Source organism: Myotis brandtii, unplaced genomic scaffold (assembly GCF_000412655.1).
Source record: "Myotis brandtii unplaced genomic scaffold, ASM41265v1 scaffold13, whole genome shotgun sequence".
Classification (NCBI taxonomy): domain Eukaryota; kingdom Metazoa; phylum Chordata; class Mammalia; order Chiroptera; family Vespertilionidae; genus Myotis; species Myotis brandtii.
The window spans coordinates 1,491,637-1,507,525 of record NW_005354595.1 but is presented as its reverse complement, the minus strand read 5'-3'; the positions used below and the strand labels follow the sequence as shown (position 1 = coordinate 1,507,525).

General features: G+C 37.5%; 1 protein-coding gene across 1 annotated transcript in view; it reads right to left on the bottom strand.

Moving 5' to 3' along the window:
• Nucleotides 1-15,889, bottom strand: part of SVEP1 (sushi, von Willebrand factor type A, EGF and pentraxin domain containing 1) — a gene marked incomplete at its 5' end in the record, with an annotated part of 158,571 nt that overhangs the window by 74,629 nt on the left and 68,053 nt on the right. The window contains 10 exons of the mRNA XM_014534453.1: nt 850-1,011; nt 2,498-2,731; nt 3,515-3,679; nt 5,694-5,802; nt 6,209-6,330; nt 7,513-7,707; nt 8,773-8,904; nt 9,907-10,014; nt 13,355-13,484; nt 14,167-14,285. Of these exons, the coding sequence (XP_014389939.1) occupies nt 850-1,011; nt 2,498-2,731; nt 3,515-3,679; nt 5,694-5,802; nt 6,209-6,330; nt 7,513-7,707; nt 8,773-8,904; nt 9,907-10,014; nt 13,355-13,484; nt 14,167-14,285 (1,476 nt within the window). The remainder of the gene's footprint in view (nt 1-849; nt 1,012-2,497; nt 2,732-3,514; nt 3,680-5,693; nt 5,803-6,208; nt 6,331-7,512; nt 7,708-8,772; nt 8,905-9,906; nt 10,015-13,354; nt 13,485-14,166; nt 14,286-15,889) is intronic.

The window sequence follows — 15,889 nt, the reverse complement described above, 5'->3', positions numbered from 1 at the left end:
AACAAAATGTCTCTTTAAAAATGTTCACTGATAATAACAGTAAATATTTTGAAAATATTGAATATCTTATTTAGTAGCAAGAATATATGCATATGTATCTGTAGTTATGAATTTCCAAGTAAATTGGAGAATGGATCCCATCAAGTCAAATGCTTTTCGAACAAGAAAAGCAACCTAATGATTTGTTAAGTATTATCAAAGTCCTTCCTGCCAATTAAAATGATATTCAATAAAAAAATCCAGGGTAGCTGATGAATGGGGATTGAAATTATTGACTTAGAGTGTAGTTTAACTTACAGCAACAGAATGTTCCAAAAGAAAAGATAAATAGACTCCTTTAAAGTATGGGAAACATTTAGGTAATCCTACATAATAAAAGCCTAATATCCTAAGTGTCCGACCATTCGACCGTTCAACCAGTCACTATGATGCACATTGGCCACCAGGGGGCAGATGCTCTGACCAATAGGTTAGCTTGCTGCTGGGGTCCGGCCAATTGGGACTGGTCAAGATGGTCGGACATGCCCTGGAGCCCTCCCACGGTCCCTTTCGGGCCCCAGTCATGCACTGGTGGGGTCCTTTGGCCTGGCCTGTGCCTCTCGCAATCTGGAACCCTTCAGGGGATGTCGGAGAGCAGATTTTGGTCTGATCCCCGCAGGCTAGGCTGAGGGACCCCCACCGGTGCATGAATCCATGCACTGGGCCTCTAGTATTTTATAATTAAGAGAAAGAAAAATTAAAGCAATGGCTTTCAGTGATGCTCTTATTTCATCCTATTTGCCATTTAGATTCCATAACTGGAGATAAAATTCAGGCTTCTTCTGTTCAAAATGTGCATGTAGCCTCTACCTTTACATTCCAAGATGTTTCTTGAATGGAGATATTCAGTGTTAGTCCCAGTTGGACAGAGTTTGCACTCAAGTTGTCCTTCTTCATCTTGATACGATCCCATCAAGCAGCTTTCACAGGCATACCGATTCACAGAATAATAGGTTCCCACAGGGCATTTGACTGAAGATTAAAGCAAACAGAAAACACTGAATATAGTAGAAAACAGCATGGGTGGGTTAAGTAGACCCTTGCCTCTGACTGCCAGAATTACTGCCAATGGAAGGAAAGTCTGAGGCATCCTCAGAGCCATGACCCCAAGGAAAAAGGCCAATTTTAGGACCTTCCTTCCTGGAAGATTTGATTTACTATTTGCCAGGCTTGGAGTGATTCTGAATTTCTGAGACCAAGTAGAACATTAACCTCACTGAAAGGCTCCTAGTAAAGGTAGTATTCTTATAGGGAGGACACCTGAAACTAGTACCTAGGTGATTCTGAGGTGTTAAAGTGTGTAAGAATATCCTGGGAACTTAGTAAAAATGCAGATTCTAAGGACCTGCTCCCAAAGATCCAGAGGCATTAGTTCTGTGATGGAGCCCGAGTCACAATGCATTTCAACAAGTATTGCAGGTGATGCTGATACAGGTCATCTGAAGATCTTATCGAGAAATGTGGAACGCTGCTCATGGCAATTCCTGATTTTTACTCACAAGGTGGGGCCGGGTTGGGGGTCAGGGGGGAGAGCAGGCTCAGAATGACAATTTTAATGTGGTTTTGTTGGGCCAAACTGATCTCACTATGAAAAACCCAACCGAGTTCTGGGAATAGCACTAAGAACTGTTGAGGAAGGTTTTCCAAGATCCCTCAACTGCTGAGAGATTAACAGAAGACTCATGTCATTTGATTCAGTTGAGTTTAAGGAGATTGGTTAGAGGAGATTCCACTATCTATAGATGGTGACTTATTTAGAAAACAGGCTGGAATTGATTCAGATTGTGGTAGTCTAGAATAAGGGTTAAAAGTTAATGGATTGGGGGAAGGAGAATGGGGAGTGACTGCTTAATGGGTGCAGGATCTCTTTTAGGGGTAATGAAAATGTTTGGAAATTATGAGAGAGGTGATGGTTCAGCAACATTGTCAATGTACCACTGAGCTGTACACTTTAAACTGGTTAATTTTGTGCCATGTGCATTTGCGTTGGCTGCCCGAGTGGGAATCTTAGTGACACCACCTATTGTTTTAATGGGTTTAGACTTACTGGGCAGGTTCTTAGCCTCCCTGGCTTCAGTTTTCTCAACTGTAAAGTGTGCTTAATCATAATGGCACCTCACAGAGCTGCTAAATAGCATTAAACATGAGAGGTTTAATCCTGTTCAGCCAGCACAGAGAAATGGTAAAAAACTATTAGTTATTATTATTGGAGCTGGTGCTGAAAGCTTTGAGGTCTAAAGATCTATGGATAAAACTGATATTTGAGTTCCTCATTAAAATATTTTCCTTGTCCTAATCAATAGTGGTTAGTTAGACCTTTGAAACAAAATAGTAACAACAACTTCACAATAATAGCAAAACATATGTTTCACTTCAATATCCCATTATAGTTGTAAACTGCTCTTATCATTTAACCCAATATACACCAAATATTTTTGATTGCAGGGGAAAGTCTTACCACACATGCGCCCTCTGAGCACTGAGCCTGGTCTGCAGAAGAGGAAAGCCTTTTCCGTTTCTAAGGAATTGCTATCGGCTACGAGTATTTCAGATGCCAGCTGGAAGGAATACATGGGCTCCTTATCAAGGGTCATTTTCAAGTGATTGGTGATAGTTTCCAATGTGTTAATGAGTCGTCGCTGATTTTGGAATTCAATAGTGTCATTTCTTTCATCAGGTAAAGGCACACTAGCTGAGATAAAAACAACACAGAATAAAACATACACACACATGGTGTTTCAGGAAGCCGTTTGTAGTTAGTTTTTAATGGCATATTAAAAATCTTCCAGGAAAAGAAACTCAAACTCTACCACTACCTATAAAGCAACTAGTACATGGATAATATTAAGAACAATACAATTTGTTTTAATCCTTCATTCCCATTCTGGATCCGAATCACCTTTGTGCAGAGCTCTTCATTACAGCATATTAAATTCCTACAAGCTCTTGCTTTTTAAAGCATGCCTTTGTTCATCATGCCAAGTTGAGAACAAAGCAGGGTGTTTGTTGCTGTCAGAATCATGACATACATCTGTGACATTAATTTGCAAAAAAATCACAAGACTTAGGTGACCATGCTCTCCCTAATTTTCAGTTCTAGGATCATTTCCTGATAATAACAAATGGAAGCTTTGAAAAATAGGTCTGCCACTTGCCCTGGCCAGTGTGGCTCAGTTGGTTGGAGAATTGTCTTATACATCGAAAGGTCACAGGTTGGATTCCTGATCAGGGCACATACCCAGGTTTTGGGTTATTGATTCAATCCCTGGTCGGCAACCAATTGATGTCTGTCTGTCTCTGTCTGTCTGTCTGTCTCTCTCTCTCTCTCTCTCGCTCTCTCTCTCTCTCACATCTCCCCTCCTCGCTCTCTAAAATCAATAAAAACATATCCTAGGGCGAAGATTAAAAAAAGATTAGGTCTGCAACCAAGAATTTCACATAATATTATTTTTTCAAATGGACAGTTTGTCCTTACCTGTGATGTTAAAAGTTAACTTAACTTTGTGGTCAGTTAATGGGGCACTTCTTTTAGTCCGTGAAGATCTAGCTTTGCCAGCACCTGCGGGTGTTTCTTGCACAGAGTCCAAGAAGTCGTCATAAGAGTAATCTAGCCGATTAGCTGCACCCCAACCACCTGGTCCTGGGTATTTGGGGCAGAAAAACAAATGATTTCTATAGTTGCGTCTTTATCAGCATTTTAGTTCAAAGGTTAAGTCACAAGTCCAATGACCCTTGACCTCTGCTTAAATTACCCATATTCGGTAATCTGTGAGTATGCTTTTGTACTTACACATTTGCCAACTTGGTTATCAGGATTCTTATTTGACTCTGTTAATCTGACAGGTCAGAAGTGGCATCTCATTTTAGTTTTAATTTGAATTACATGATTATTTTGAGGTTAAACCATTTTAATATATTTATGGGCCCTTTGTCTTTCATATATTATGATTTGTGAAGGTGTTGTTATAAATACTACACTTGTGACTATTGTAAAGACAGACATTCAAGGAGGAAAGCTTGTCTCTTAGGATCACTTGTACCTCTGCCTATGTTCGAATCTAGAAAACTGCCAGTTGGATCCCTCTTGGATGACAAATATCTCCCATCTTAAAGCTGACTCCCTCCGTGTATATCCTTGTACCTCACAACCTACCTCAACAATCTGGGAGGGGAAACCTGGTCACGTGTGACAGAATAGGCATTGTCATTCTACGTGTGCCACTGCCAACTCCACTACCAATGCCTCTTTATACTTTTCTATCTAAAACTTTAATGTCCAATATGCTCACTGAGAACTGTACATATAGTTAAAAATGAAAAACAACCCAAAGTCTGCCAACAGGAAATTATTTACATAAATTATAACAAATTGATTGATAAAATTATATGTAGACATTTAAATTATATTGAAGCATAATATTTAATGACATAAAAATGTCCTCAATATAATGTCAACTAAAAAATTTGTGTTTATAACATAGAATGGGGATATATACACATACACATATGGTTATCAATATTAATATATGAATAGAATTATTTCTGGGATTGTGGATTATCTTGATTTCATTCTTTGTTTCTTAGCATTTTCATTTTTTTGCAATAAAAATATATGCACAAATAATATTTTTTAAATGTAAAAAGTGTAACCAATAGTCAACACCACTCTTAATGCTAAATTACTAATAACATTACAAATATGATTAGCATCTGAAATAAAAAGGAGTCTACTGTATGTGAATTAATACTGTCTCAAGTAACTTTCTAAGCACTCCACTTGAACTTACTCATTTAATCTTTTTACAATGGCCCTATGAGTTCAGTACTCCTATATCCCCATTTTATAGGTGAGGAGACTGAGGCACAGAATAGTTTGATAAATTGCTCAAGACCACACAGCTAGTAGGTGGTAGAGCCAGGTTCTGGATCCAAGTAGTAGACCATAAAGTCCATGTACTTAAATTGCCCATGACACTATTTTGTTATCACTTTGTGAAAACATTACTCTGGAAGTTCTGGACAGTTTTATGAAAATGAAATAAAAAAAGAAAAAGTATTAGAGAGGACAATGATTTTGCTAATCAAGAGACACACCAAAAAATCACAAGTTATACTTTGGAATTACATTGATGAAAGTTATTTGTCAATTATATCTCAATAAAAAAAATGAGAGGAACAAACTGTTCAGAGCCCACATAAAGAAAACATCAAAAAATCCACTTGATGGTTTATTAGACTTGAATGGATTGAATCTTAACATATTCTGGGTGAGGAATCTGAACATTTCACAAGTGTAACTATTTAAAATTAAATTTGCAATTTAAATTGAATGCCGTATGAAAAATGCTGTTAGAACTCTGTAACTATTATCCTCTTCTGAGGCACCATCATCAATATTTGAATGTGACTTGGTTTTCTTAGTTTTTATCATCTTGAAGAGTTTTGGCTAAGAGTTTGGAATAATTTATTTGATACCTAAAATTTAATCTATCCCTAAAGATCACGAAGCACAGTAGCACATTATCCAAGCAATTAAGAATATCTTGCATAAATTAATTAAAGTTCATTTTTCTAGTTTGCCCTACTCTTCTGAAATTATTTTCTTATTTTGCAAATCTGTCTTGCAAACTACCAACACTACATCATTCAATTACCAATCGCAAAGCCATTTTCGTAGTCATAGTTATATTCCAGGCAGTATTTTTTGGTCAGGTCCTCCAGTCTGCAGTCAATGTCGTCAGCGTCACTACAGAATGATGGCACCTGCAATAAAAAATGAAGAGGACAAAAAGCAAGTCACGTCTCCGCATGCTTTGGCCTTCGCATCTCTGTCAGTAGGAGGGAGGGGACTTTGAGTTCCACCTGTTCTCCCGAAGACTCTTGACCCTCCTGTAACTCCCAGTGATCCACCAGGGTTATTCTCCCGCCTCTTCTGTTTACATCACTTTTTAAAAAATTCAAAACTTTTAAATACAGATTTACTTATAATTCACTGCAGAAGTGCAGATCCTATGAATAATTCTAAATATTAAGAACAACTTTGGCTCACAAAGCAGAGGCAAATCATTAGGACAAGACATTTCTGTTGCCGATGACCCAGAGAGGCTCTGAAAAGCTCAACAGCGTCCTTTGAAATATTGCAAACGATGGAGGAGGACTTCTGACATACCATTTTCCCCAGGGTCGTCTCAAATGCTTCTGAAAACTTTTTCAGCAGGTCTGTGTCATCACAACGAGTTGCTTTGTACAGCATCTCAAAGGACTTGAACCCATGATTTGCAAAACGTTTTACTGGAAAATGTTGGGGAAAACAGCTTCAGTTGGTTAGTGTTTTCAAAACAGAGATTTAACTATCCCTGGAATAACTGTAACTTAGTATTGTAACTTTCACATAATTTGTGGATTGTTATAAAAATAAGAGACAAGCGTTCAGGAAAGTTTTTAGGCATTAATTAATCACTGAAAACCAAGTACAAGCCAAATAAGCACTGTACTTAGTTACCAGGTGATGAATTTGCTTTAATAAGTTATTCTTTACCTTCCTACCATTTAAGGAAAAACAATAAATAAAAATTATTTTCATTATATTCCTGGGAAAAATCATGGCTGGATCAAAGATATTCTATTCCATATTTATTTAAATTTACAACATATATGTTTATATTTTCAACCAGTAGACATTTAAAATTTTTCTGAATGTTATGCAAAATTACCTTTGTTGACAGTGTAATTTCAGAGACAAAGTTGTCTTTGGAGAAATTAGACTCAGCAAGATGTCTCAAAATATTCTAAGCTAAGGCCTCCTAATAGCATCACCATTAAAATCCTACCTTCTGATAGTCTATGGTAGAGGTAAGTGATACTGCTTCTACTTACTTCTCAAATTTGGGGAAAAAAAAACAGCTCAATTAAGTAGCTTTTACTCTTTTTCCAGGACATTTAAACTCCATCTATGGTACTGGATCAAATATTCACTCCAGATAATGTTATTTACACCAAAGATATTCGGTTGGCTGTTTTTATAACAATACATATTTAAGATTATCTAAATCTATATCAGAGCTAAGGAATGTACAACTGATCTCCCTCACTCCATCACAGATGCTGGCTCTTTAAATGTTATCTCTTCCACAGTCTATAAGATTATACTTCACGTTCAATTTCACAAGTCAAGAACAACATGCTGACAAATCTCTGCTGACATATTTCTGGTAAATAACAAGGAGAGGGTCCATATGGTTTTGCCTTAAACTGAATCTTGTCCTGTAGCAGTACTCTGGTGGGGTAATATTTTAAATGGATGGATGAAAGAACATTTATCCACAAACATGTCAAATTCATGGCACTATTTTCTACTCACAAAACCTAATCCCTAAAATTAAGACAATCTTCCTCTTTAAATGCATAGAAATCTACACAATCAGCTAACAGACACACATACTAAAGGAATCCAGAAAAATAATTAACACTTACTAGCACAGTCTGGCCATTCAGTGGAATACGGTGGTTTCCAGATACCATCTTCATAAGCACAATAATACTTCTCCATAGACCCTTCTGTGAAATCATAGCCCTCCAGGCAACTTAATGTGCAGTTAACTCCAGCACTATCTTGAGTACATATGAAATCCCCATTTACAGGGGTAAATGGAATTTCACAGGGAGAACCTGTATAAAAAATATATTATTCATATACAGTGATATAAGAAAAATAAATCAAATCCCAGGAGTCTGAGTTGAATTATTAGAAAGATTCCTCCTGCCCACCATATTCCTAGAATGACTTTCATCACAAAGCCTTAGCGTGGGATTGTAGCAATGCTTGCTTTTTCTTTTTTTAAAAAATACATTTTTATTGATTTCAGAGAGGAAGGGAGAGGGAGAGAGAGATAGAAACATCAAAAATGAGAGAATCATTGATCGGCTGCCTCCTGCATGCCCCCCACTGGGGATCGAACTGGCAATCCGGGCATGTGCCCTGACCAAAATCAAATGCCTTAATTTAATGGCATTCTGGTTCATAGGTCGGCGCTCAACCACTGATCCACGCTGGCTTAGCACAACGCATGCCTCTTAATTCCTAGGTGGACACAATTGAGAAGCTGTATCTACATGTAATTAAAGGTTGTGCATATTTTACGAAAAGTATTTCTGATTTGGGAATGTTATTTTTGGCATTCTTTAGTAAAATGAAAATGACATTATGCAGCAAATACATTTTTAGAATCTGTTTCCTCAAGCATTCAAAATAAGATCATAATAATACTTTGTACCTTTAGAGAAAATGTTAATAAAATGTTAAAGATCACCTGGAAGAAATATTTTTATTTATCATGAAGTGAAATAATAATAATTAGAAACCTAAATAAAATCTGTCAGTATTCTAACTTTAAAAATCTGCTGCTCATAGCCCGGCTGGTGTGAGCATCAACCCATGAACCAAGAGGTCCCTGATTCAATTCCCAGTCAGGGTACGTGCCCGGGTTGCAGGTTTGATCCCCGGTGGGAGGTGGGGGGAGTGCAGGATGCAGATAATCAATGTCTCTCTCTAATTTATGTTTCTATCTCTCTATCCTTCTCCCTTCCACTCTCTCTAAAAATCAATAAAAACATATATTTTTTTATAAAAACATATTTTTAAAAAATCTATTGCTCATAGCCTATTTTGTCTCACAACAGCAATTATACATATCAAATGTCACCTAGATTTCTGGAGACTTAGGAACAGCATACCTTTCAGGACAATGTGAATGTCACATGTTCTTTTATTGCCTGAGGGGTCAGTGGCTGTATACCGCACCACAGTCTCTCCTTGAGGGAAGAGGTCTCCTGGGGTATGACTTCTGGTGATGACCAACACGGCCCCTGGAAAGGAAAGAAAGAATCCGATTTTGGGGTTACTGGTCTGCACTCACTTGCCTAGCCACCTTATTTTACTTTTCAGTTTCTGATTTTTAGAGAGAGTGGAAGGGAGAGGGATAGAGAGATTGAATCAGCTGGGCATTCAATTTATGTTGATTTGACCACTAGTAGAAAATAAAAGATGTAATATCCATATTATAACATAGAAACAGCAGACTCAAAGACCTCATTAAATTAAGGCATTCTTGCTTAATGAATGATTTTCCTTGAATAGATCAGTCTATCTGAATATGGGAAATTCTAATTTGCATTTATAATATTGTTTATTAGATTTTACTGAAATCTTAAAAGGGAAATTTAATTCTACTTGGCCATTTTTCGGCTTTCATATGATCTTCTATAATTTTTTTGTCAAATGTTTAAGAAATGAGTATAAATACATAGAATCCCACTAAAAATAACAATACAACAAGTAGTTTGTGCCTTCAGGACAAAGTAAGCTTAGAGACTGAGCAAATTTATTAGATTCCCCTCCAAGTATAACATCTAGCACAGGTTAATAAATGTCCACTGTATATTAAAGGAAGGGGAAACCCCATGGGTAGGTTAGATTAATCACGTTAAATTATATATATGGCATGGAGGGGGTTGGGGGTTAATGGGGGGATGAGGACACATTTGTAATACATTTACCAATAAAGAAATTAAAAAAAAATTATATATATGGGGGGGCAAAAGTAGATTTACAGTTGCATGGTGACCTTTTGAGCTAATAAAGCTGTTGTAATAATCATAACCTGCATGTATGTTTCCACACAAACAACTGTAAACCTACTTTTGCCAACATGTGTAATTGTCCTAGCATTAAAACATATTACCTTATATAATTATTCAGTCCACTTAGATATAACTTACTTTTCATTTTTCTTTTGTGTTTTCTGAAAGCTTTTAAAAATAAAGTATGTCAGTGTTACCGTACTGAGAACAAAATGCCTATATTCTCACCGGAGTTGTCTGAGAACTGAGGCTCATCCCAGGTTGCAGGATGCTGCTTCTCGGAGACCTGGATGGGAGGTGGGGATCTGCACCTGTCTATGCTAGGTGGTTCCACATCTAAAAAACATGAAATCAGAGAAAGAAGTCACAGTTGGTATTAAAAAATGATGAGGGGGGTTGCCAGAGAGAACTGATGTCTGCTTGTCTTGGCAAAGAACCCTGACCTTGTTAAACACAAGGTTGACCGTGGAGCCCCCTTCCTCATGAGACATGTTTTATCCCTGGTCTCAACATTAAAAGAAAAAGCTGATTCTTGCATATTGCCCTCTGCCTGCTGAAGAAGAAATTCCAGGTTACTAAAATCACCGTGAGCACAGTGGTATGAAAGGTAATAAGGATGTGGTGGGCATTTAATTTGTGTGTTCCACCAGTAATAGTTAAGCTGATATACCTGACAGTGATAAGAACCTTCCCAGATAAGTAGGAGAGAAATGACCAATCTTAGTCACTGTCCTAGGATCACTCCCAGGATCCTCCTCTTATCAGAAGGGGCAAGATAGGCTAAATGTAAGGAACAATGGGTAGAAAGATCTGAGTCATGTTTCAGAATATGCAAGGTGTGAGGATTTGATATTGCTGAAATGCAAGGAAATTATGTCCAAAGCTGGGACACTGGAGTCTAAGGCTGATAAATTCTAGGTAAAGACAAATAACAGGGTGTGGTGTGGACATGGAAGTAAGGTGCTACAGTGGAGAGGGGTGAAAGCCACAGTAGAAGTTTGAGAACTATGAATAGGTGTTGCTGAACACTGTAATCCACATTGAAATAGTAGTTTGAGGTGGCCTGGGTGAGCCAGGTTTCAAAGCTCTGATAAGATGTGGTAGAATTTTTAGGATATCAGTAAAGAACAACAAAGAAGGTGCATAGAAGGTAATTTTAATTTTACACATTCGAAATGTACTTATATCCATAATCACATGTCTTTGAGAGAGACTGTTACAGGTATCAAGTCTAGGGTATTTTTATTTATAATATATGAAAACACATACTCTAAAATTAAATGAGCTGCACCTGTGAGAACATATAGATATCTGTTTTAAGTTACGTCTTATGAATAAATGTTCAATTTTTCTCTTTTCTTCATGCTTGTCATTTCATCAGTGCTGTACCTTTGGGTTACTACCCTCCTGGGCTGTAAACTTTGTTAATCAGAGATGGAGTCTCTTTTGCACATGGTTAGGTATCCACAGAACTTGGTCCATAATAGGTGCTCAGAACACATTGTTGAATGAAGGAAAGAGTAAAGGAATGCTCATAGGAGGTCAGTGCACTTTGAGGTTCCTGAATCAAGTCAGTTCATAGTTCAGCTGAAAAATCTGGCAGCAATTATTATTCTCCCAAAGAAACTGCACATTGATATTTACAAGATCTTCTAAAATAGCCACCCACACATTTTAAAGTTGAATCAGAGGTACAAGATGCTCGCAGTCAGACTAGTAAAATACTGTCAAAAGAAGGGGAGGTACAGCAGACGCACTGTATCAAAAGAGAGAGACAACTTCCCAAGCAAGTGAGGCAACTGTGGAATATCAAGCAAAAGCAATCCTGCTTCCTCTCTTTTATCAGTAAGACACCAACACCCTGTCAACTGAGGTAAACAAGGAAATGCAGGCTTTGGAATATTTTCTCTCTGATTCTGTCTCTCTGTCTTTCTCCCCTAGCCTCCCGCTCCTCTCTCTTTCTCAACCCCTTTCTTTCTCCTGCTCCCTCTACCTTACCATTTTCTCTCTCTCTAATTTGAAAATTCAGCTAGTATCTAGCTAGACACTTGAGTACACATTTTACCTTTCAACATGCTGACTCTTTGTTGTGAAAAATTAAAACTTCACAAATTCTTGAACCACAAATCCAACGTATTTTCCATGTTTCTGCTAAAGTTCATGTTGAAAACATTGAAAAAGCAATTAAAAAAACACTACTATAAAATGAATTAGACTGAGTTTTACTTGAGTCTTTTTATCTCTTTTGCCAAAAACTTATAATTCCGAGGGTAAAAAGCCAGTTTGATAGACATTAGTTATTTTTCAAGAACTTATGTAGAATTCTTAAAATAAAATGAGTTTAATGTACTGAGCTTTAAAATAAACGCATTAAAATATATCAGACAAATGTCACAAAATGTCAATATTTATATAACAATTAATGTATCAGGCACTAGTTCAAGGGACTTATATAACTTAAAAACTTCACTATGTCCCTATGAGGTAATATATTTATTAGTTCTATTTTTTGGATAAGGAAATTGAGGCACAGAGATGTGACTGGTCACATTGCCTTTAAGTGGTAAAGCTGGATATGGAGTCAAACAGTTTGGGTTCAGAGTCCGTGGTCTTGACCATTGTAGATGGCTATATATCCTACTTCTCCATGTAGTAAGTCTTGGTATTTGGTAGCTATTGAATATCTACCAAATTGACTGAAAGCACAATGACCAATTGGGTAATGAAACAGTAAACCAGGCCAAAAATAAAAATTAAAAAGGACTGATCTATAGTAGTGGTTGGGAGAATGTAAGAGACTGGGAGAGATTTCAAAGATATTAAGTAGATGAAACCAGTAGATGAAAACTTATTGGGTGTTGGTGATGGAGGAAGAAGAGCCTAGATGACTTCTACATGTCTGCTTGGTGGCCAGGTTGTTGGTTGTACCATTTTCTGAGTTGAGAAATATATTATGTTTGGGTGAATATGAATTGCCTGTGGGACATCCACATGTGACATCCACAGTAGGCAGTTTTATACAGTGATTTGAATTTCAGAAAAGAGACCTGATCTGGAGATGGAAATCTGGAAGTTGTCAGTTAACAAAGTCACCAGGAAAACGATAAAGAGAAAGACAAGAGAACCAAGGCTGGAATCCTGGGGATATTAAACATTTGAGAGTTGTTCTGAGGAAGAGAAGCCCAGGAAAGCAATAAAGAAGGGTAAATGAGAAAACCTGGGGAAAAACAGGAAATACTGGTGTCAGAGAAGCTGGGAAGGAGACAGTTTTGATAAGGAGAGTATGGTTCATAATATAAAATCTAATGAAACATTATGTAAAATAAGGACTAAAAAGTACATGGTAGGAATGACTTTAGAGATCATTGGTGACCTTGATGAGAGTAGTTTATATGAGTGAAGGAGACTGAAGCCAGACTTGAGTGACTTTGAGAATAAATGGCAGTTAAGTCAAAAGAGATGACAACCATTGGGAACTTTTGAAAAGGCTTGGATGGGAGGAAATCAAAGGGAAACAGTGATAGTTAGAGTATGTATGTTTCAAAAGGGTGGCTTGAGCAGGTTTTAATGCCAGTAGGAAGAATGGACAGAAAGGGAGTTGTTGAAGACAAAGAAGCAGAGTCCTAGAGGAACTGGATTATTTTCACAAACTGACCCAAGTAATTTGAAGACTTACCTATGACCTTGATATGGAAAGTGCAGCTGGCTTGGTTGCTGGATAGGTCAATTGCCGTGTACGTGATAGCAACCTCTCCAATTGGGAAGAGGTAAGGTGGGGTAAAAGCTGGATGGACATGGATTGACAGCTTTTGGAGATAATATTTTGAAATTTAAAGTTAGTATCAATAGTACATTTATTCTTTGTTATTTATATACTATTTGTAAAGTTTAAGATGACACAATATTTCACATATAGTGAAAAGGAAAAAAACAGGCACAGTCTTTTGGTGTATTTCTTTCCAGACTATTCTATTTGCATAGTGTGTAGCATTGGCATAATATGAAATGTTGTTTCTTGTTTTTTAAACATATCTTAAAACACCTTTTATGCTGTTGCCCAGTCTTTAGAACTTAATATGACTTAATTGTTGCCATAATGTTCTGTAGAATAAATATATGATAATTTAAGAAAAATCTACTGAAAGACACTTAAATTGCTCCTGAATTTTACTACTGTAAACAGCACTGGGATGAACAGTTTTGCATAAAGAATTTAAAAATATTTTTATTATGTCCTTATAATAAATTTCCATGGATGGAATTACTAACCTCAAAGTTATTAATATTTAATGTAGCTACTACAAAATTTATTTCCCAAAGCATAGTACTAATTTGCATTCTCACGGCCAATATTTGATAGTATCAATGTGTATATGTATACAGAGAGCATGCTGTCATTAGAGTATTAGTAAATGTTCAATATCACACATATTTATAGTGTATTTAGAGTCTATTTGAAAAGGATGCACATGTTTGCATAAACCTTACCTTTTCCCCAGAGTTGTCTTTAGCTGTTGGGATCTGCCAGGTGATATTAGCAGAGTCTTGCTGTTCCTGCGTCTTAGCCTCTATATCCGGAGGACAGTTGATTTGAGGAGACTCCACATCTGACTCAGAAAATACACAAATCAATTAATATGTTAAGTAAGTCTACGTCATTTAAGAATTAGGTAAGAATATATTAATACTTTGTGTCTCGTCATTTCCATATTGATTCCTGATTGCACAACTGCTTTCAGGATAACTGATCTCAGCACAGCTTCCTAGGACCTTCAAGAGCTAGTACCTGCTGACCTCAACCTCGCCTTTATAGATTCCCTACTGGAACTCACTCTCCACGATAAATACTTTCAGTCCCATGAAAGCCCCATGGTCTTTTTGGAACCTTTGCCTATGTTCTTTTATTTACCTGAATCAATACCCCCTTCTCCCTTTACCTAGGTAACTACTACTTGTCCTTTAATTCTCAGCTTGGACACAAGCTCCTCAGAAAGCTCTCTCTGACTCCCCTGGCCCATTTTAGGTGCTCACTCAAGTTCCCACAACTCTCCATCCTTCTTAACCACAAAAATCATCATGCCAGTTTGAAGTAGAATTGTCTCCCCCCCAAAAATTTAAGGTGTTTGAATGCCAGGGTATCTCTTATCCCATTGTGCTATATATACCTGGCATAGAATAGGACCTTGATAAATATTTTTTTTGAATGAATAAAGAAATAAACAGAAAAATGAATGTTGACTGGCAGGAAGGAACTACACTTTAAAACAAGGGCTGTCAAGTAGGATGAATTAGTAGTGCGAAAAGGTACTGTCAAAACAAACAACAAATTACAGTCAATGAAATTTTTTTGCAGTGTGAAACTTTGTAGTACAAACACTGAATTAGAAGTGGTAACATTACACATATCCATATTAGTTATTGTAGAACTAAGTTCTTATTATATATATAATAAATCTCCTCATTTGAAGTTACATTAAATTAGGTCTTCTGTAACTTGCAGTGGAATACTAGTATATATATCTAAATTGATTTAATTCATCTTCTTGTTTCTTTGAAATTTTTATTCAATTTATATTTTCTCTGATAATTGTTTGACAATTTCCCCTCACAAATATATATTAGCATATTGCCTCTGAAAATTTGAAAAAGTATTTGACTATTCGTTCATACCTGAATAACAGTTTGACTGCTTTTGGAATTTAAAGTTTACAGCCATTTCTCTCTCCGTATTCGTTGGACATTGCTACATTTCCTTCTGGCACTTAGAGTTCTAAAAGAGAAGTGAGTCTGATTCTTGTTTCTTATGCTCAATTTCTCTTCTCACTGGAAACTTATTTAATACTAGAGGCCCGGTACACAAAAATTTGTGCACTCGGGGGGGAGAGGGGGTCCCTCAGCCCGGCCTGTGCCCTCTCGCAGTCTGGGACCCCTCAGGAGATAATGACCTGCTGGCTTAGGCCTGCTCCCGGGTGGCAGAGGGCAGGCCCAATCCCTAGGTGCAGCCCCTGGTTGGGCTCAGAGCAGGGCCAATTGGGGAGTTGGGGCGCCGCCCCCTGTCATGCACAGTGCAGGGCGGATGGGGAGGTTGCGATACCACCCCCTGTCACACTCAAGGCAGGGTCGATAGGGAAGTTGCGGTGCCACCCCCTGTCACGCACAGAGCAGGGCCGATCAGGGGGTTGGGGCGCGGCCCCCTGTCACTCACAGAGCA